This window comes from Mandrillus leucophaeus, unplaced genomic scaffold, assembly GCF_000951045.1.
Source record: "Mandrillus leucophaeus isolate KB7577 unplaced genomic scaffold, Mleu.le_1.0 Scaffold213, whole genome shotgun sequence".
Lineage (NCBI taxonomy): Eukaryota > Metazoa > Chordata > Mammalia > Primates > Cercopithecidae > Mandrillus > Mandrillus leucophaeus.
The window spans coordinates 1,931,168-1,954,211 of NW_012102177.1; the positions used below are offsets into that span (position 1 = coordinate 1,931,168).

Sequence of the window (23,044 nt, forward strand, 5' to 3'; positions counted from 1 at the left end):
GAACTTTTCTACTTTCTACAGGTAATTTCAAATTTAAAAGTAAAGGCCAGGCGCGGTGACTCATGCCTGTAATCCCAGCACTTTGGGAGGCTGAGGCGGGCGGATCACGAGGTCAGGAGATCGAGACCATCCTGGCTAACACGGTGAAACCCCGTCTCTACTAAAAATATAAAAACTTAGCCAGGCCTGGTGGCGGGCGCCTGTAGTCCCAGCTACTCGGGAGGCTGAGGCAGGAGAATGGCGTGAACCCGGGAGGCGGAGCTTGCAGTGAGCCGAGGTCATGCCACCGCACTCCAGCCTGAGCGACAGAGTGAGACTCTGTCTCAAAAAAAAAAAAAAAAAAAAAAAAAAAGACTTAAGAAGAGACAGTCAAAGGTGTCTTCACCAACTAGATATTTGATATAAAAGCAAAGTTAATTTTAAAATTATTTTTTATTATAAAATAAAACATAGAAAAACCACTCACAAAAAATATATAGTAATGGATTATTATAATGTGAACATCCTTGTAATTTTCACCCAAGTCAAGAAGCAGGACTTGATCTGGTGCCATGGAAGGCCCTCCACGTACTGTGTCCTGACGGTGGCCACCTTTCGCCCTCTGAAACCAACCACCCTGTTAACTTCTGTTGGAATCAGTTGCTGTGTTATTGTATTGTTGTATTGCCCAAGGATACATCGTCATAATATGAAGTGGTTTTTTTTTTTTTTCATTTTTCTTTATTTTGGGACAGAGTCTTGCCCTGTCGCCCAGGCTGGAGTGCAGTGGCGCAATCACAGCTCACTGCAACCTCCACCTCCTGAGTTTAAGTGATTCTCCTACCTCAGCTGGGGTAGCCTGCTACCATACCCAGCTAATTTTTGTATTTTTAGTAGAGACAGGGTTTCGCCATGTTGGCTAGGCTGGTGTCGAACTCCCGACCACAGGTGATCCATCCTGCCTCCGCCCCCCAAATTGCTGGGATTACAGGCGTGAGCCACTGTGGCTGGCCTGTTTTTGCCTGTATTGATTTTATTTTTTTGAGACAGGGTCTAGTTCTGTTGCCCAGACTGGAGTGCAGTTCTGTGATTATGGCTCACTGTAGCCTCAGCCTTTCAGGCTCAAGCAGTCCTCCTACCTCAGCCTCCTCAGTAGCTGGGACTACAGGCGTATGCCACTGTGACTAACTAATTTTTTATTTATTTTATTTTTTGTAGAGATAGGGTCTCACTGTGCTGCCCAGGCTTAAGTGGTAGGCTTAACTGCCCAGGTTTGGGCTTAAGTGATCCTCCCTCTCTGGCCTCCCAAAGTGCTGGGATTACAGGCACGAGCTACCGCACTCAGCCACTTTCACCAATGTTGTCTTGTCATAATTTAATCACCTATTTTGATTATACATGTCTTTATCTCATCCTTGGTTAGAACTTTAAAAAATGTGTGTCTTCTGTGACAGATAGCAGCTGATGAACCTCCGCCGGCAGGATGTAATTCGTTTTTTTCCGTGCATGGAAAGACGACTTGTGAATCTGATACCCTGGAGACTCTTCTGCTGACAGCCTCTGAAAGGTAGATTGCGTGTTCCTTTGTTTTCATGTCACGCATTTCCAGTGCTGCTTCTGTATGTCATCTACCTTCTGATTTTCTCATCTGTTTTGTATCATTAGGTGTAATGGTTTAGAGTATGGCTTCTGGAACCAGACTGACTAGATTTGAATCTCAGCTCCGTCACTTAAAATCGTTTTGTGAAATGTGGCAAATCAATCTCATTTCAAAATGGAGATAATACAAGTATTCAGTATTAACTGTTATTATTTAGTAATGACTGCATCTGAGCAATGACATAGGCTTTGTCATTAGCTTAGTAAGAAATACTGTGTGTGTGTTAAAGCCAGTGCCTGAAATAATGACATTAATGATAATATCTCTCAGGATATTATTAGTTTCAGACAAAGGAGGATATTTGAAAGATAATTGCAGGCTTGATTTGAATATTAATTTGGTAACTAATGTACCAGCTTCTTTGCCCAAAGGTGGGTTTCCTGTGGTAGACAACTCGGCTGTATATCATTTTGCTGACTGGCGAGGGCAGCAAGCCGCCTGTACCTCCTCTAATGCTGTTCATAAACACAACAGTGAGCTCTACATGGGGCTGGCCTGCCCTGTCAGCACTGCTAATGGCAGTGAGGTAGTGCAGGTCTTCTTTAGTGAGGTTGTCTGCCCAGCACCCATCCTCTGCCCACCAAACGTCAGTAGTGGTTCTTACTCAGAGTGCTAACCAGAAAACACAGCGTGCACTCCAGCCCTCTGAGGGTCAAGACATGGACATTCAGAAACGGCTGCATGTGATACAGTGGTGCTCTCTCGGGGGAAACAACATTGATGGCTTTGTGATTCTTTTAAAAAACTTTATTTAATTTGCTACAACAATAATGCACACCTTTATAAAGAAAAGAATAATAGTGTCTCCTCTCTGAGAGGTGGTAACTACTTTTAATGGTTTGGCATATATACCTTCAGACTTTTTTCTACGGTTTTAAATTTATACATGTAGGTAGTTCTATTTTTATAAAAAGCATCTTTCCATGTAGTACGAGTGGGTGTATCTCATTGTTTTTAACACATGCATAACCTATGTAAGACTGCCCCATAATTGATAATTTAGCTCTTACTGATGGATTTTTAAGTCATTTTCTTTTTTTACCCCTGTTACAATAAGGTTATATGGAGCATCCTTATTCATGTCTTTACTTTGTGCTGAGTTATAGAGTTTATTGCCATAGAGATTGGTAGGTCATAAAGTTTGCATTAAGATCTGTTAATATCTTGATGCCATCCTTAGATAAGTTTTTTGGGGAGAAGTTTTAAAATTTATGAGGAAAACTGAAATGTTAAGTCCATTAGAGGCACAAGCCTGTAGTCCTAGCACTTTGGGAGGCTGAGGCAGGAGGATTGCTTGACCTCAGGAATTCCAGACCAACCTGTGCAACAAAGTGAGACACTGTTTATCCAAAAAGTAGCTGAGCATGGTGGCAGTAACTGGGCACACGCCTTTGGTCCCAGCTACTGGGCTGTGGTGGGAGGATCACTTTAGCCTGGGAGGTAGAGACTGCAGTGAGCTGTGTTCATGCCACTGCACTCTAGCCTGGGCAACAGAGTGAGACCCTGACTCCAAAATAAAACAGAAACAAAAACGTCCATTAGGAAGATCATAGTAGTGAAAATAGTAGAGGAGATAGACTTAATATAATTGGCAAGTAATATGCTTAATGTTAGCCTCTGCTTTTTGCATTATTTATACTTACTTTTTTTTTTTTTTTTTTTTTTTTGATACGGAGTCTTGCTCTGTCACCCAGGCTGGAGTGCAGTGGCCGGATCTCGGCTCACTGCAAGCTCCGCCTCCCGGGTTCATGCCATTCTCCTGCCTCAGCCTCCCGAGTAGCTGGAACTACAGGCGCCGCCACCTCGCCCGGCCAGTTTTTTGTATTTTTTAGTAGAGACGGGGTTTCACCGTGTTCGCCAGGATGGTCTCGATCTCCTGACCTCGTGATCCGCCCTTCTCAGCCTCCCAAAGTGCTGGGATTACAGGCTTGAGCCACCACGCCTGGCCTATACTTACATTTTTAAATGAAAAGGTAATCATATTCTATTTATACGGTAGAAAAAAGTACTTGGCCAGCCGTGGTTGCTCACGCCTATAATCCCAGAACTTTGGGAGGCAGAGGTGGGTAGATTGCTTGAGCCAGCAGTTCAAGACCAGCCTGGGCAACATGACAAAACCTCATGTCTACAAAAGATACAAAATTTGGCTGGCATGGTGTCATGCACCTATAGCCCCTCCGTGAGCCCTGGAGGTCGAGGCTGCAGTGAGCGGAGAGATCACGCAACTGCACTCCAACCTGAGCGACAGACTGAGGACTTCTTAAAATATAACATAGTATATAACATATTATATTGACCAGGCATAGTGGCTTATGCCTGTAATTCCAGCAATTTGGGAGGCCGAGGCGGGTGGATCACCTGAGGTCAGCAGTTTGAGACCAGCTTGGCCAACATGGTGAAACGCCATCTCTACTAAAAGTACAAAAATTAGCCGGGTGTGGTGGTAGATGCCTGTAATCTCAGCTACTGAGGAAGCTGAGGCAGGAGAATCACTTGAACCCAGGAGGCAGAGGTTGCAGTGAGCCGAGACCATGTCATTGTACTCCAACCTGGGCAACAGGAACGAAACTCCATCTCCAAACAAACAGAAATATTATATTATGTTTTACACACACACACACACACACACACACAACACAACACATACATACATACTCAAGATTTAGTGGTCATTTGAATATGTGTCCTTTTTTGTCCCTTTTCCTCCCTTTTTAGGAATTGGTAGCTATTGTTAATTGAGGTTTATTTTATTCTTTTTTTTTTTTTTTTTGAGATAGGGTCCTGCTCTGTCACCCAGGCTGGAGTCCAGTGGCATGATCATGGACTATTGCAGCCTCAACCTCTGGGGCTCAGGTGATCCTCTCACCTTAGCCTCCCGGGTAGCTGGGACTACAGGTGAACGCCACCATACCCAGCTAGTTTTTGTTATTTATTATAGAGTCGAGGTTTTGCCATGTTGCCCAGGGTCTTCTTAGTTATGATTACAGGCATCACGCACTGGACCTGGCCAGTGTTTACATTTTATAGTATTTTGTATAATGTACTTTTGTTATTTTTAATCATGAATAAACAAGACTTATACCTGATAGTAATTATTTAAGAAAATATTACTTAAATAATATCATGCTGCCCTTCATATTAAGATGCTTATAATCTTTATTTAAATTTTCATAGCTGTACTTTATATTTTGTGACGTTTTTAGTGTTTCACAATTATTTTTAAAGTTTTAAGCTTTTATTATTTATTTTCAGACCCAAACCTTTATTGTTCAAAGGAGATCACAGATATCCATCATCTAATCCTGAAAGCCCAGTGGTGATTTTCTACTCTGAGATTGGCTCTGAGGAATTTTCTAATTTTCACCGCCAACTTATATCAAAAAGCAATGCAGGCAAAATCAATTATGTATTCAGACATTATATATTTGTAAGTATTGATTTATTTTACACCTGTTTTGAATGTAATTTGCCCAGTGTGACCTTAGAACATAATAATCTCCCTCTTTATAAAATAATCTAGTTATTTGAACCCCTTTTTTGAGAAATCCAATAGTTTCATTGAGTTTGTTATTTGCACATAAGATGTGCTTTGCTTCACTTTCTGAAGAAATAAAAAACATGCTAAAAAATAGCTAGATAAAGTTTACATTTTATTTCAAAGTGAACCATGTAAATAATCTTTTCTAACTTTAATATGGTCATTATACTATGGAACTGATTGTTGAATTCAGTTTCTTTTCCAATCTTTTTTCTTCTGTTTTCTCTTTGCCACCTTTTTATTTGGTGGAAGCGGGAGGATTTTCTAAACAGGCGATTCATAGGTAGACTTGATATAATATTAAGCTTTTAAGACTCTGTGTAATATTTAGTCATTTAAAATATTTATATGTAAAGGTTGTTAGCCCTTTAAAGTTTCTGTGTCATAATAAGCTCAGTACTAAGTTCATGCCAAAAAAATAAAAATTGTATTGATTGATTCATTTATTTTTGAGAGGGAGTCTCGCTCTTGTCACCCAGGCTGGAGTGCAGTGGCACAATTTCAGCTTGCTGCAACCTCTGCCTCCTGAGTTCGACTCTCCTGCTTCAGCCTCCCAGTAGCTGTCATTACAGGCACATGACACCATGCCAGCTCATTTTTTGTATTTTTAGTAGAGACGGGGTTTCACCATGTTGGCCAGGATGGTCTCGAACTCCTGACCTCAGGTGATCTGACCACCTCAGCCTCCCAAAGTGCTGGGATTACAGGCGTGAGTCACATTTTATTATTATTATTATTTTCGTAATTATTTTTAATATTTTAATAATTGTTTTAAATAATTTATTTTTAATTCAACATTTTTACTATTTAATTTTAATATTTTTAATAATTATTTATAGTTATTTTTATAAAATTGTAAATGAAAATTTGTACAAGCAGAAAGTTTTATCGAAGTCCAGTTTTTGACTCTCCCTCTGCCCCCTCTATTGCTGTTAGGATAGATGTTAATGTCTGAAGGGCCATCTTCAGTCAGGATGCTGGTGAGTCTGTGACATCTGGTCAGTCCAAGCTCCGCTCAAAGGCATTTAAATTTAATAAAAAGCAGACTCCCATGGGCCTCAGAAACATCTCTGGGATTGAGACCTCACCACCTTTCAACCCTGCTCTGTAGGTTCTGGAACTTCTTCTTTTCTTTCTCCATTTCTTGTGGTTGGGACCTTAGCACTTTCGGCTGTCCATTCTTCTGGTTTTGCATCTACCCTGAATTCCGTTCCCACAGTTGTGGCAGCCTACAACATGTAAGGGAGCCTAGGATTTTATAAGGATAGAGATACAGACTCTGAATTGATTTTTAAAACGTATGATCAATATTTTAATGGTAGATAAGTGCTTTTATTACTCTTGATTTTTTGGTAGATTTTGGACTAAAAAAATTTATTTAGTGAACTTTCTTAGCTATATAGCTAATACCCTTAAAAAACGATTTAAAGATATTTTGAGTGCATAATCCTAGGTAAAGGCTAGTAGATGCAACATTAACATGGTCATGCTGTGTACACTGTGACATAGAAAGAGCTAGGTGGTAATGGTGGAATTCTTGCTTTCCTTGCAGAATCCCAGGAAGGAGCCTGTTTACCTCTCTGGCTATGGTGTGGAATTGGCCATTAAGAGCACTGAGTACAAGGCCAAGGATGATACTCAGGTGAAAGGTGAATTGGTAAAAATGGGACCAATGTGCTTTCTTCAAATATGAGTTAAAGGGGAGTTTGTTTCCTTATGAAAAGTTTAGGCGTATGCTGAACCTGTGTTTGCATCCTGGTTCTGTTATATCTGAGTGGGTGACCTTGAAGCAAATTCTCTAGGTCCCAGTTTTCTGTTCTGTAAAATGCAGGTAATGATACATGTCTCTTCCAGTATTGGGGAGTAATAAATAAGATGTGTAAGTAAAGAAAAAACACACCAAGAAAGAACCTGGCACAGTCGTTTGCCCAAAAACGTTCAGCAGGTAGTAGCTATTGTTGTTGATGTTATATGGGGTTTACAAATAGCCATTTATTTGTGACTCCAACGTTAAATCTTAAAGTATCCTATATTTAGCAAACAATTTTGTGTTGTTTATTAGTTCTGTACATGGAACAGTTTACTGTGGATACTTTCTGTTGTAATACTCTAGGGTTTTGAATTTATTATTTTATCTACAAGTTTTAAATGCTGTTTTTTCATTTCTTTCTTTTAAGCTCATTTTAAAGATAAAAAATCCGAGTAGTAAAGCAGGTGGTAAATAAATACTACCTCATCCTTCTGTTTTCTTCAATAATTGTGTTTAGGGTTAAGTTGACTAATTATAAATTCTTCAGAATTTTGATATTGAAAAATTCTTTGTTCATAGTGTTTAAAACTGTTAATTTCATAGTTGTCCATAATGTTTAAATCTATTAATTTTGAAGATTTTAGCATATAAAATTTTCCAAAGTTTAAGGGAAAAATGCATTCTTTATCCAGGAACACACGAGATATTAAAATGCATTTATTCTGTTTGTTTAAAGAACCATTGCCAAAGGGTGATTGTGATAGTCAACATTTTAAATGGTATAATTTCAGGGGTTTCTGATTTTTTTCACATTATTCAATTTTATGATGTTTATGAGACTAGTAACATTTTTGCTTCAAATGTGAGCCATTATTATTAATATGTATATTCTGTTCTTTCGTAGGAACTGAGGTAAACACCACAGTGATTGGTGAAAATGATCCTATTGATGAGGTTCAGGGATTCTTCTTTGGAAAATTAAGGTATGTATGTTCTGTGTATTTTGGGAAACACCCTCATTTTCCTTAAGCCTCCAGGCTTTCTTGCATTTTAAGCATCATCTTGTTGATTACTGTCTGAGTTACCCATCTCCTAACAGTACTTTATGTATGCAATCCTATGTGGAGAGTCAACCACTTAGTTTATAGTACAGTTTATGATTTCACATTATTCTGAAGCACATTATTCTTTTTTTTTTTTTTTTTGGAGTCAGAGTCTCGTTGTGTTGCCCAGGTTGGAGTGCAGTGGCGTGATCTCGACTCACTGCAACCTGCACTTTCCAGGTTCAAGTGATTCTTCTGCCTCAGCCTCCCGAGTAGCTGGGATTACAGGCGTGCACCACCACACCTGGCTAATTTTTGTATTTTTAGCAGAGATAGGGTTTCACCACGTTGGCTAGGCTGATCTCAAACTCCTGGCCTCAAGTGATCCACCCGCCTCAGCCTCCCAAAGTGCTGGGATTACAGGCATGAGCCACTGCGCCCAGCTTGAAGCACATGATTCTTAATTGATTCTTTGGCTACCTGCCCACAGTTTAAGTGCATTTTTCTTACCTCTCAGTTGATGGCATTAAGTTACATACCATTTTTTGATTGCCATAAGAGGAGAAATTGAATTGTTTCACTTAATATTTTCCCAGGAAAAAAATGTACTTAAAAGTTTTTTTCAAACATAGTCTGAGCAAAAATGCAAAATAGATACAGTAAATTTTATACATGCTCAATGGAGAAAACATTTTACTATTATTATTTTATTTATTTATTTATTTATTTTGAGACCAAGTCTTGCTCTGTTGCCCAGCCTGGAGTGAAATGGTGCAATTTCAGTTCACTGCAACCTCCACCTCCTGGGTTCAAGTGATTCTCCTGCCTCAGCCCCCTGAGTAACTAGGATTACAGACACCCACCACCATGCTTGGCTAACTTTTGTATTTTTAGTAGAGACAGGATTTCACCATGTTGGCCAGGCTGGTCTTGAACTCCTGGCCTCAAGTGATCTGACCGCCTCACTCTCCCAGAGTACTGGGATTACAGGCATGAGCCATGGCGCCCAGCTCAGAAAAAACCATTTTATTAGAATTTGCTTTATGTGAAAGGAAATGGTATTTTTTGAAATTCCGTAATTACATAATCATTTAATGAAAGCATCATAACCAATTAATGTAAGTATCATTGTGTTTTATAGCTGGAAAGTCTTCTTAGCTATTATTCTTTTTTTTTTGAGACGGGAGTCTCGCTCTGCTGCCCAGGCTGGAGTGCAGTGGTGCGATCTTGGCTCACTGCAAGCTCCGCCTCCCGGGTTCACGCCATTCTCTTGCCTCAGCCTCCCAAGTAGCTGGGACTACAGGCATCCGCCACCACGCCTGGCTAATTTTTTGTATTTTTTTTTAGTAGAGACAGGGTTTCACTGTGTTGATCAGGATGGTTTTGATCTCCTGACCTCGTGATCCACCCGCCTCGGCTTCCCAAAGTGCTGGGATTATAGGCGTAAGCCTCCGTGCCCGGCCTGGAAAGTCTTCTTAGCTGTTATTCTAAAAGTTGAAGTTATTTCCCTCATGGCTTGATAATTGTTTAGAGCCCTGAATTCTGCTTTATCTGGAAATTTTTATTAGGACATTTTGTGTGTGTATGTGTGTGTGTGTGTGTGTGTGTGAGAGCGAGAGAGAGAGGGAAAGAGAGAGAAAGTGATCAAATAGAAATAGTATATGCTAGGCTCAGTTTTATATACTTCAGCTCTGAGATTTGGCCAAGTGAAATAACCAGATTAACAATTTAGAAGATGTATCTTAGTTTACATTGAATTACATGTTGAGTTCGTCCTGCACATATATACATTTCTTGTTTAACATCAGTTTTGGCCTCATTAGAATGTAATCATATTCTATTTTTATTTGACTCAGGCTTTCAGAATTCATTTTTTAAAAAAAATTTTTGAGACAGGGCTTTGCTCTGTCATCCAGGTTGGAGAGCGGTGGCACAATCACGGCTCACTGCAGCCTTGACTTCCTGGGCTCAAGGGATCTTCCCACCTCACCCTCTCGAATAGCTGGGACTACAGGTGTGTGCCACCATGCCTGGCTAATTTTTAAATATTTTGTAGAGATAGAGTCTTGCTATGTTGCCCAGGTTGGTCTTGAACTTTGGGTTCAAGTGGTTGTCCTGCCTTGGCTTCCCAAAGTGTTTGAATTACAGGTGTGAGCTACCACTCCCAGCTTCAGAATCTTTTTTTCACATTTATGTTTTGTTATGTTTATTTTTTGGGTAGCATTATGATTTTATGCATTCCCCCACAAAGGTATTATCGAGAATACTGACGCCAGGCGCGGTGGCTCAAGCCTGTAATCCCAGCACTTTGGGAGGCCGAGACAGGCGGATCACGAGGTCAGGAGATCGAGACCATCCTAGCTAACACGGTGAAACCCCGTCTCTACTAAAAAATACAAAAAACTAGCCGGGCGAGGTGGCGGGCGCCTGTAGTCCCAACCACTCGGGGGGCTGAGGCAGGAGAATGGCGTAAACCCGGCAGGCAGAGCTTGCAGTGAGCCGAGATCCGGCCACTGTACTCCAGCCTGGGTGACAGAGCAAGACTTCGTCTCAGGAAAAAAAAAAAAAAAAAAGAATATTGAGGCTGTTTTACCTTTTGGACATTCAGAGTAGTTATTTAGCTATCCAAAGTAATTAGGCCGTTTTGTTTGTTTGTTTGTTTGAGACAGGCTCTCAGCCTGTCACCAAGACTGGAGTGCAGTGGCCATCATGGCCTGCTGCGGCCTCCACCTCCCCAGGCTCAGGTGATCGTCTCACTTCAGTTTTTGTATTTGTGGTAGAGATGGAGTTTTGCCATGTTGCCCAGGCGGGTCTTGAACTCCTGGGCTCAAGGGATCTGCCCACCTTGGCCTCCCAAAGTGCTAGGATTACAGGTGTGAGCCACTGTGCCTGGCCTCATTTTTGGTATTTAAGAGTTTATATAGTTTGAGTGTCTTTTCTGAAATGTTTAAACTAGAAGAGTTTCAGATTTCAATTCTGAAATATTTCCATTATGCTTAGCAGTTGGGCACTCCTAAGTCTGAAAATCTGAAACCTGAAATGCTCCTATGAACATTTCCTTTGATGTCATGTTGACATTTAATGAGTTTTGGATTTTGGAGCATTTTGGATTTCAGAATTTTAGATTTGGGATACTCAGGCTGTAGTAACTGACAGGAAGTGGGTTGGTTGGACAGTGAACGGTCTGAGGGAATTCTAATTTCTGTGTTTTGTATTAAGAAATTTTGAGTTTATAGCATTTAAAAGAAAAAAGTAATGTACTAGCCATCTGTCTGTCTGATATAAATGTTGTATCTCTGCCCCAGATCACCTCTCCTTTACTGTAGAGGAATATGCTATATTTAAAGATAAAACTCAGTAACTATGGTTAGCCTAAATTGTATTCATGTGACTGAGAGATTTTTATGAGCATGTAGGCTAAAGGAAACTCATTTTGGGACTGGAAGCAATTTTTTTTCGCCTCAGTTTTACTTTGAGAAATTAAAATGATTCACAAAAGCATAGAGAAGAATTTATTCCCACATACTTACAACCCAGAATAGATTGCTGTTACCATACTTGCTTTTCTGTCCTATAGAACTATTTATTAAGCTTTCTTTTTTTTCCTGTATAAGCCTTCTTTTACTTTAAGAACAAAAGAAAACAAACAAAGAATAAAACGGAGCCGTAAACACTGCAGATATAGCTGAAGTCTCCTTTGTTCCTTTCTTTTTTTTTTTTTTTTTTAAGAGACAGGGTCTTGCTGTGTTGCACAGGCTGACCTGGAACTCCTTGGCTCAAGTGATCCTCCTGCCTTGGCCTCCTCAGTGACTGGGATATCAGGCGTGAGCCACCACACCTGGCCTGAAAAGTCTCCTTTGTTAACCACTCTCAGTCTCCTTATCTACCTTACAGGGAATCGCTATTCTAGCAATTTTTCTATAAATTTTATGAGTTTTAAACTAACTTCTAATTTTCTATTTTTTTTAAAGAGGAATAATTATACTTCATTTTTTCCCCCTATATTGTAGAAAATTTCCTAGGGTTGGGAGAGGAAAACCATGAAGATAAAGTTGGTTTACTTCTTCTTGTGTTCTGGGAAGGAAAAAATAATGAAAAGGACTGATTTTTATGTTTCTTTTAGAGATCTGCACCCCGACCTGGAGGGACAGTTGAAAGAGCTCAGAAAGCATCTTGTGGAGAGCACCAATGAAATGGCACCTTTAAAAGTTTGGCAATTGCAAGGTAATGAAAACAGGGAGAGGTCATTGGCCAACTTTTTGGCTAAGTTTTATGGCTTTAAAAATGCAAAATTTGGGTTTAATTATATGTAGTATGTGATTCTGAGGGTGCCTCTGATTTTAAAGATAAGAATAGTTAATTACGATTAGTCAGGGAAGAAAGGAAATCCTTTTGTAAACAGATAACACCGGGTGGAAGTAATATATATAAACAAGCGGCAAGTCTTTCTGTGTGACCATACATAAACTAGTAATACGAGAAACAGGTCATAGTCCTTAAGTTCCTATATATATATATATATATACACATTTCTTCAACTGTTTATCTAGAGGGTGTTAAAGGCATGTCATTGTGGCAGGACGTGTGTGTTTGTCTCTGTTCCAAAGAACTATTTTTCAAGTATTTTTCACAGCATCATTTGCTGAAGGTCTCCGTGCTGTATTTTGTGATGTACTGTAAATTTAGAACAGGGAAAAGCACTTGGGCCTGACCCAGCCTCTGCCGCCTGCGTTAGTGTGTGCCCTAGTGTCTTCTGCAGATTTATCAGAAACAGCTCAACCGAACGCTCCAGGGATCTCTGAAGTGAATACAACCTGAAATGAAATCCTGGGCACTCTCTGGAATGGTTGCGTTCTGAGACGTTCTTAATTACCAAGAAAAGAGTGGGAAGTAAATTTGGATTTTGTTTTCTGCTTCTCATTGCGTTAGATTAATCCACTTTTAATTATATTTGACATCATTGCAGATCTCAGTTTCCAGACTGCTGCTCGAATCTTGGCTTCTCCTGTTGAGTTGGCTCTGGTTGTTATGAAGGATCTTAGTCAGAATTTTCCTACCAAAGCCAGGTAATACAGAATAATGCTCCTCTCCTTAACATCATACCCAGTTGTCGTCATGTTCACTTGCCAAATGAGGTAATAAAAATATGAAAATGCTTAGAAAATTAAGATTTTTTTTTTTTTTTGAGACGGAGTCTCCCTCTTGTTGCCCAGGTTGGAGTACAGTGGTGCAATCTCGGCTCACCACAACCTCCGCCTCCCGGGTTCAAGTGATTCTCCTGCCTCAGCCTCCCAAGTAGCTGGGACTACAGACGTGTGCCACTATGCCCGGCTAATTTGTTGTAGTTTTAGTAGAGACAGGGTTTCACTGTGTTGGCCAGGCTGGTCTCGAACGCCTGACCTCAAGTGATCTGCCCACCTCGGCCTCCCAAAGTGCCGGGATTACAAGCGTGAGCCACTGCACCCAGCGAAAATTAAGATTCTTTATGACCACCACCACCACTACTACTGCAGATGGTGCCCTGTGTCTTGAAGATGGCAAGACCATGCATCGTGTGGTTGAAGTGACAGATTTAGGTTATGTTCCTGGCACTTCTGCTTATTAGTTGTGTGACCTTTGCAAATAAACAACCTCTCTTTACCTCAGTTTCCTCAGCAGTGGAATGGGAATAAAAATACCTGCCTTTCAGGATTGGATGGGTTTTGCTTATGTAACTGACTGATCTAGAGTCTGTCCCAGACCGCAGTGGTTTTCTTCACGGAAGGTTTTATTTATGTCATCTTACCGAATCTTGAAGACACTGAGCCGTAGAGGCCAAGTGACCTCTAGGCTAAGCCGTAGAGGCTAAGTTCATAGTGACAGAATAAGGTTTTGTTTGAGCCAGGCTTGGTGGCTCACGTCTGTAATCCCAGCACTTTGGGAGGCCAAGGCCTGGCTAATTTTTGTATTTTTAGTAGAGACAGGGTTTTGCCCTCTTGGTCAGGCTGGTCTGGAACTCCTGACCTCAGGTGATCCACCCACCTTGTCTGGTACCCAAAAGGGGGAAGTGGACCAGGCGTGGTGGCTCACACCTATAATCCCAGCACTTTGGGAGGCCGAGGTGGGTGGATCACTTGAGGTCAGGAGTTCCAGATCAGCCTGGCCAACATGGCGAAACCCCTTTTCTACTAAAAATACAAAAAATTAGCTGAGTGTGGTGGCAGGGGCCTGTAGTCCCAGTTACTCGGGAGGCTGGTGCAGGAGAATCGCTTGAACCCAGGAGGCGAAGGTTGCAGTGAGCCAAGATCATGCCATTGCACTCCAGCCTGAGCAACAAGAGCGAAACTCCATCTAAAAAAAAAAAAAAAAAGATTTTGTTTGTACATTTTCTGGCATTGCCTTCAATTCTGTAATACTGCTGCACGTCTCATAAATGCAAGGCAAAATTGTTTTACAAGCCAAATCTTTAGAAACTATTGACTTGAATGGTTCCCAGTCATTTTCTGGAGTCACTGAATGAAGTGTTTTGACTTCTGATGTGAGATATTTTGTAACTAAGTTTGTTTATTTGGGACTTAGACATCATGTAGTGAATTCTCATTTAGTCCAGCTGCTACTTGAAGGTATACATGAATGATTCCACCTCCACCATAAGTGCTTAAGTGGGAAGAGCAATCTGCTGCCTTGGTGTATTCGACATTATCCTTTTAGCCTGAGAGTAGTAGAGATCATATATAGAAATGGAGTGCATATGTTTAAGAACTTGGAAGCAACTGCACCTGTTTTATAATGCTATGGCTGCTACATTTCTTTGATTTTGTATCTTACAAAAAGTATACACATCTGAGAAAGGAGAAATGTATTTATCAATTATAAAGATTTAAGGTTTTTCCCATCTAATTTTTTCTAATCTGTTGAATAATGTGTTTCATATTTTAAAATATGGAAATTGAAGACTTTATATCAAATATTAAGCCAAGCACTCATAATGTTTTTATTTCCTTAGAGCAATAACAAAAACAGCTGTGAGCTCAGAACTTAGAACCGAAGTGGAAGAGAATCAGAAGGTATTCACTGATAGAAAATACTGACCTGTTTTGTATTCTGTCTTTCAAGATAAAGAAATCTGAGTTTAATCAGCAGCATTTAACAGTGTCACTCTTCTTTTATCTAAGATTGTGATTTTTTCATTTCTGTGATCTTTGTATTTTTAGTTTTTAATCAAAGTTCAGTATGCATATAACTGAAAGCATGAGATGGTGCTACCATGTTGTTTAGAAAAGCCGCACCCCTAACATGTCTCACCCCATTCCTGAAGACATACACTTTCAACATTTTGCTGATTCTTCTGATATTTCTCTCCAGATTTCTAGCTTACATTGGTACTTTATTTTTCACGTTCAGACATTATATATTGGCCTCCTATTTAAACAATGAGGTTTAACTTTCTTTCGCTTCCCCCACTCAGTGTCCCACCACTGTTCCATATTGGCACTGTTCCTGTCTGTCTGTCTTCCCAATATTGGAGGTTTTGATTTTATCTAGTTTTGACGTGGTCTAACGTGGACTGGTTGCTCTTTATGCCCAGTGCGTGCTGGTCATCCTGGGACCTTCCTTTAACCTCCTTTGTTGGATCCGCTGTTGCTTGATTCCACGTCGTCTTTGTTTTTGGTTAATTTCCTTATTTTGGTACAGCTCATCATTCTTTGTGAGAAAAGTTGCCTGGGAGGCAAATTTGAAATTCTGAGAAATCAACTTTCTACTTGTTTTTATTGATAGCTCATTATACAATATTGGCAGGTTATACAATTCTAGGTTGGAAGTCATTTCAAAATTTGAAACAAGACTTCGCCTCTTGGAATTTTAGTTTCCATTGTGGCTGTTGAGAAGTCTGAAGCCTTTGTATGAGATCTCTCAAGGATCTTTTCTTTGACTCTAGTTATCTGAAATTTCATAATTATATGTGTTTTTAAAAAAAATCTCTACTGTTGGATGGTTCATGGGCCCTTAAAATCTGGAAAAATCATTGCCTTTAGCTTTGGGAAACTTTCTTGAATTCTTTTTTGTGTTTCTTTTCTCTGGTTTCTCTCTCCTCTTTTCCTAGAAATATTTATTTATTTTTTAAATGTTGCACCTCTTTGACTAGTTTGGCCTTTTAACTTTAAAAGTCTTTTCTTTCCTATTCTTCTCTCTTTTTCTTTTTTTTTTTTTTTGGAGACGGAGTCTCACTCTGTCCCCCAGGCTGGAGTGCAGTGGCACCATCTCGGCTCACTGCAAGCTCCGCCTCCTGAGTTCACGCCATTCTCCTGCCTCAGCCTCCCAAGTAGCTGGGACTACAGGCGCCCGCCACTATGCCCGGCTAATTTTTTTTGTATTTTTAGTAGAGAAGGGGTTTCACCGTGTTGGCCAGGATGATCTCGATCTCCTGACTTCGTGATCCTCCCATCTCGGCCTCCCAAAGTGCTGGGATTACAGGTGTGAGCCACCGTGCCTGGCCTCTTTTCTCTTTTTCCAAAAAAAAAAAAAAAAACTTTCTGGTAAGAGTTTTCAACCTGTGTGTGTCTTTTTTCCTTTAGTTGTCAAATATTTAATTTTCAGGTGTTTTTGTTGTTCTTTTTATGGTGTTCCTGTGTATCTCTGAAGACAGTGGTGCTTGTGTTTTCTGTCTGCAAAGTCTGTTTCCTCTTAAGCTACGTTTTTGGGTTTTGGTCTCTTTAGTGGTGGAGGCCTTCCTTAGGTGTCTGGCAGTCACACTCAGAGTGAGGCACTAAGGACCTGGTTGGAAGTCCTAATGATTGGCTTTGTGACTGTAAGGTGTTCTGTTGTGACCGTTTCCTAGGGAACCCCAGTGACAGTATCTTTGTTCCTTTTCTTTTGGGTTGGTCAGTCCTTGTCAGTCTCCAGAAGAGGATCTGTTAGTCTTCTGTCTGGAGGGTGAAATCTGTTTGCTAGAGCTGTAGAAGCACAGTAGGGAAGAGCATTTGGTGACTTGCCTTCTCTTCCCCATTTTGTGTGTGGGGGTCCCTGTCCTCCTTGTGCTTGATTTGCTGTTGTCCACAGATGTTCTGTTTTGTTCTTTTCCAGGGAATGAGCCTTCATTTTGCTACAGTAGAGGGTGGCACCGACTGCAGTCACCTGGCTGTGGGAAATCAGTTGGGGGACTGGGGGGTTTTGTCTTAAAGGGCTTTATCTCAGAACTTAGCTAAGAATCACCCCTTGTACACGTCCTGTGTGCTGCCAGTTCCTGAGCCTTTGGTGAGTTCCGCGGGGTGACACAGGTTTCTTGTTGAGCTTGCCCGTTGTTCGTCTAGCATTCAGCTTTCTCAGGGCTGCTGGGACAGTAACTCCTCACCCACCTCTCGTCCAGCTTCCAAAATTTGGTGGCCTTTTTCTTTCCTGTTCTCTTTGACTTCGTGGATTTATAACTGAAAAAGTCGCTCTACTGACATTGCAGTAGAGTTTCAGGAGGGAAAAGAGTTCTTACGTTCAATTCACTATCTTTACCCCAGATTTCCTTGATCTTCATGTCTGAGATATTAGTGAATTAAGTACATCTGAGGGATAAATAAATGCTTCTCAAATGTTTACTAAATTGAAAAACCTTATTGGGAGTTTATATTTACTTTTTAATTTCCAAAATTAAAACATCAAATATTATCTTAAATTTAGGGCCTTTTTCCCCCTAAGGAAGACAAAATTATTCTATATTGCTGTTTCATGGAGTCTTAATTTTTTTTGAGTAAAACATTTTATTAAAGCATAAATATATACTTCTGTTTTTGAGATGGAGTCTTGCTCTGTTGCCCAGGGTAGAGTGCAGTGGCATGATCTTGGCTCACTGCAACCTCCACCTCCCGGATTCAAGTGATTCTCTTGCCTCAGCCTCCCAAGTAGCTGGGACTACAGGTGTGCGCCACCACGCCCAGCTAATTTTTTTGTATTTTTAGTAGAGATGGGGTTTCACCATGTTGGCCAGGATGATCTTGAGCTCCTGACCTTGTGATCCACTCACCTTGGCTTCCCAAAGAGGTGGGATTACAGGCATGAGCCACCATGCCTGGCCAAATTTTTCTTTTTTTTTTTGAGATGAAGTCTTGCTCTGTCACCCAGGCTGAATGCAGTGGCATGATCTTGGCTCATGGCAACCTCTATCTCCCAGATACAAGCAGTTTTCCTACCTCAGCCTCCTGAATAGCTGGAATTACAGGTTTCTGCCAACCACGCCCAGCTAATTTTTTGTAATTTTAGTAGAGATGGGCTTTCACCATGTTGGTCAGGCTGGTCTCAAACTCCTGACCTCAGGTAATCCACCCACCTCGGCCTCCCAAAGTGCTGGGATTACAGGCATGAGCCACTGTGCCCAGCCCAAAATGTATGTATTTTATATGAAACATAAAGAAAGAAGCACACAAATTCTCATTCATTTGATGAACTTTCCCAAAATGAACCCATGTATATTACCAGTGTCCAGACCTAGAAATAGATAACGACTGTATTCACCAGCTCAGGGTCAGTCTTGTTTTTTTTTTCTGGAGACAGCGTCTTGCTCTGTCATTCAAGCTGGAGTGCAATGGTGCTATCTCAGCTCACTGCAGTCTCTGCCTCCTGGGTTCAAGTGATTCTTGTGCCTCAGCCTCCCAAGCAGCTGGGACTACAGGTGCAGGCCACCATAGCTGGTTAATTTTTGTATTTTTAGTAGAGACGGGGTTTTGCCACATTGTCCAGGCTGGTCTCCAACTCCTGGCCTCCAGTGATCCACCCGCCTTGGCCTCCCAAAGTGCTGGGATTACAGGTGTGAGCCACTGCGCCTGGCCTGGGTCAGCCTTTTTGTATCATCTGCGGGTGCTGTGCACGTAGCCGGGGCGTGAGAAGATATGAATTCCTCTCTCCCTTGGAAGAAATTCCAGTTCTCGATTGACACACCTTTCCATGATCTCCTTATTGTTTTTTCTCCTCTTTTTAAAATTAAAAAGTAAAAAATGCATATTTTTGTGGTGTACAACATGTTTTGAAATGTGTATACGCTATGGTATCCCCTGTCTTGCTTGCCATTGAATCCCAACAGCATCTTGAAGCAAATCTTAGCCCTGCTTTAGGATGCCAAGATTTGTACAGGTAGTGAAGCCCAGAAACACTGAAATTTTTTTAAACATTCTCTCACAGCTCCCTAATAATCATTAAAATTTTTCAGTATTTCAAGGGAACTTTAGGATTACAACCTGGAGATTCAGCCCTCTTCATCAATGGACTTCACATTGATTTAGATACACAGGATATATTCAGGTAAGGATAATATTTTTCATTCTCTGAAAAGTTTTTGTAACGTGTAGCACCTTGTAACATGTTCATATTGCTGTTCCTTGTTGATACGGCATAATGCAAAGCCTGATGGCTTACCAGGCCCCACTGGATGGATGTAGGTAGTAGGCACATGCTGTGATGGGTGGGCAGGATGACATGTCTCCATCTTGTGTTACAGTGTATGTTCGGGGCCTGAGTGTTTTCTGAGGCTGTCCTTTTAGAAACGATACTTTTCCACTTAACCATGGGAACATAGAAAAGAACAGGTTCTTTGACTTTTGGAACAGTGTGGAGTAGATTTATTAAGAATACTGCCTCTGGGCTGCGCACGGTGGCTCACGCCTATAATCCCAGCACTTCGGGAGGCTGAGGCCGGTGGATCACTTGAGGTCAGGAGTTCGAGACCAGCCTGGCAAACGTGGTGAAACCCCATCTCTGCTAAAAATACAAAAATTAGCCATGCCTGGTAGTGCGTGCCTGTAGTGCCAACTACTTGGGAGGCTGAGGCAGGAGTATCACTTGAACCTGGGAGGTGGAGGTTGCAGTGAGCCAAGATTGTACCCATGCACTCCAGCCTGGGCAACAAAGTGAGACTCCATCTCAAAAACCAAAAACAAAACAAAACAAAACAAAAAAAACCTGTTTCTTGTGTCTCAGAAGGTGTTCTGTCTACATATATTTGAATACCACTTTTTGGTAAAATGTGGTTCAATATTAAATTGCATTTGATTGTCTTCATGATTTTGGGGTGGGTAGCAGACGGACAGGTAGAATTCAGACTTTATTCATTTGGTTTTTTTTTTTAATCACATCTTATTTCTCCTTCCTATCTTTTTTTTTTTTTTGGAGACGGAATGTCACTCTGTTCCCCAGGCTGGAGTCCAGTGGCACGGTCTCAGCTCACTGCAACCTCTGCCTCCCAGGTTCAAGCAATTCTCCTGCCTCAGCCTCCTGAGTAGCTGGGATTACAGGCACCTGTCACCATGCCCGGCTTTTTTTTTTTTTTTTTTGTATTTTTAGAAAGATGGAATTTCACCATCTGCAACCTCTGCCTCCCAGGTTCAAGCAATTCTCCTGCCTCAGCCTCCTGAGTAGCTGGGATTACAGGCACCTGTCACCATGCCCGGCTTTTTTTTTTTTTTTTTGTATTTTTAGAAAGATGGAATTTCACCATGTTGGCCAGGCTGGTCTTGAACTACTGACTTTGTGATCTGCCCACCTTGGCCTCACAAATTGCTGGGATTACAGGCGCCTGCCACCATGCCCGGCTATTTTTTCTGTATTTTTAGTAGAGATGGGGTTTCACCATGTTGGCCAGGCTGGTCTTGAACTACTGACCTTGTGATCCACCCGCCTTGGCCTCCCAGTGTGCTGGGATTACAGGCGTGAGCCACTGCTCCTGGCCCTTCTTCTCTGTCTTTTCTATCTCTCCCAGCAAACCTCTAAGTTGAGTGTGGATTCTTCCAGGCTTTTTTCTGTGGTCATGTTTGTCTGTATGAACTGGTACTGACATTGAAACATATATTAAGCATATATAATGTAGTGTCTCTTTTTAATCTTTATTTTGAGATAATTGTAAATTCACATGCAGTTATAAGAAAGAATACAGAGAGATTAATATACTGTTTTTAAAATCATGTCGTGTAAAAGTACAGATTTGGGGTTTTATGCTCAATTTGTGTGTTTATTCCCTTTTTTAATTTCTCAATTAATTTGGAGAAGAGTTCCCTTTTTAAATTTCTCAATTAATATGATTAATTAATTTCTTAATTAATTTGATACATTTATTTTCATGGTGAGAATTTTTTTTAAAAGCTTTTTTTTCCTAGTAAATGCCTTTTTTTCTTTCCCCCCAGTCTGTTTGATGTGTTGAGGAATGAAGCTCGGGTAATGGAGGGTCTGCATAGGTTGGGAATAGAAGGCCTTTCTCTGCATAATGTTCTGAAGCTGAACATCCAGCCCTCTGAGGCAGACTATGCAGTAGACATCCGGAGCCCTGCTATTTCAGTGAGTATTCTGTTAGGGTGATCAAAGGACTTGCTGACCAGGAATCTTTTTTATGGTTTTCTAATTTGTCTCCTGTGAGGGTGAAGTTCCTCCCACCATCTCTTTTGTTGGTGGTGATTTACTGTTGCTTATGGGACTTAGTGAATGTAATAAAGTAGGCCCTTAAATGCTTCAAAAAGTTGAGTCATTGTTGCTAGTGTGGTAAAGACAGTGATTTTTTTTTTTTTTTTTTCTGAGACGCAGTCTCACTCTGTTGTCCTGGCTGGAGTGCAGTGGTGCAATCTTGGCTTACTGCAAACTCTACCTCCCGGGGTAAAGTAATTCTCCTGCCTCAGCCTCCCGAGTAGCTGGGATTACTGGCGCCTGCCACCACGCCTAATTCTTGTATTTTTAGTAGAGGGGGTTTCACAGTGTTGGTCAGCCTGGTCTTGAACTCCTGACCTCAGGTGATCCGTTCACCTCTGCCTCCCAAAGTGCTGAGATTATAGGCATGAACCCACACGCCCAGCCAAGACAGTGATTTTTTTCACTTGAGCATGCCCCTGGGATTCAGCTGAGCATCTCTCGGGAAAAAGTGTTTAGTCTGTATTTTCTCAATGGCATACGATCTGGTGTGATTCTGTGACCTCTGTAAATTAAAGCTATTATTGAAATGTCACTTTTTAGCTAAGAACCTTCTTTAGTAGGATTTTGATATCTGGGATTTGAAGGATTTATATAGATTTTTGCCTGCTGTATGATCTTTCTGAGCCTTTGTCTCATCATCTGTCAGAGGATGTGGGGTATAGGGTTGGGCATGGTGGCTCGTGCCTGTAATCCCAGCACTTTGGGAGGCCAAGGCGGGTGGATCACCTGAGGTCAGGAGTTCAAGATCAGTCTGACTAACCAACGTGGTGAAACCCCGTCTCTACTTAAAATACAAAAATTAGCTGGATGTGGCATTGTGCACCTCCCAATCTCAGCTATTTGGGAGGCTGAGGCCGGAGAATCACTTGAACCCGGGAGGTGGAAGTTGCAGGCAGCTGAGATCGTGCCACTGCACTCCAGTCTGTGCGACAGAGCAAGACTCCATCTCAAATAAAAAGAGAGGATGTGGGGATAGTGCCATCTTGGGCAGTTGTGGTAAAAATAAGATGGGGGGAGAGCTGCTCTTATTTTTTCTTGGTTTCTATACTGCATTCATTTTAGAAAAATTTTATTTAGGAGAAATAATGTAGAATGTAGATAATCATTACTTGAATTCAAACTTGGTGATGTAACTTATTTTGATGAAGACATTGTTAATGTCATTTGCTTTTCTGTTAAAAGTACTTATAAAGAGTAAAATATAATAACATTAACATGACATATTTATGCAAACATAAAAGGACTAACAACCATACGACCCATCATCATGCTTATTAAATGTTAACATTTAATCATTTTGTGTCAGATTTAATTGTTTTCTTGGAAAAAAAAAAGGCAGTTTTAGCTGAAGCTCTTCTTTGTCCCTTACCAGCCACCCCTCTCCTTCCTGAAGTTCTTATCTTTTCTCAAGTTGGTGTGCATTCCCTTGTCCCTTATTTTATCCTTTTCTTTTCTTTTCTTTTTTTTTTTTGAGACAGAGTCTTGCTCTGTTGCCCGGGCTGGAGTGCAGTGGCCGGATCTCAGCTCACTGCAAGCTTCGCCTCCCGGGTTTACGCCATTCTCCTGCCTCAGCCTCCTGAGTAGCTGTGACTACAGACGCCCGCCACCTTGCCTGGCTAGTTTTTTGTATTTTTTAGTAGAGACGGGGTTTCACCGTGTTA

The 23,044-nt window shown here is 41.0% G+C and overlaps 1 protein-coding gene across 2 annotated transcripts in view; it reads left to right on the top strand.

Moving 5' to 3' along the window:
- UGGT1 (UDP-glucose glycoprotein glucosyltransferase 1) overlaps nt 1-23,044 on the top strand; it is a 108,125-nt gene that overhangs the window by 17,716 nt on the left and 67,365 nt on the right. For both annotated transcript variants that reach the window (XM_011980501.1, XM_011980500.1), the window contains exons 5-13: nt 1,434-1,546; nt 4,892-5,066; nt 6,730-6,826; nt 7,832-7,910; nt 12,094-12,194; nt 12,937-13,036; nt 14,956-15,016; nt 19,141-19,232; nt 21,107-21,257. In XM_011980501.1, coding sequence (XP_011835891.1) covers nt 1,434-1,546; nt 4,892-5,066; nt 6,730-6,826; nt 7,832-7,910; nt 12,094-12,194; nt 12,937-13,036; nt 14,956-15,016; nt 19,141-19,232; nt 21,107-21,257 — 969 coding nt within the window. The remainder of the gene's footprint in view (nt 1-1,433; nt 1,547-4,891; nt 5,067-6,729; nt 6,827-7,831; nt 7,911-12,093; nt 12,195-12,936; nt 13,037-14,955; nt 15,017-19,140; nt 19,233-21,106; nt 21,258-23,044) is intronic.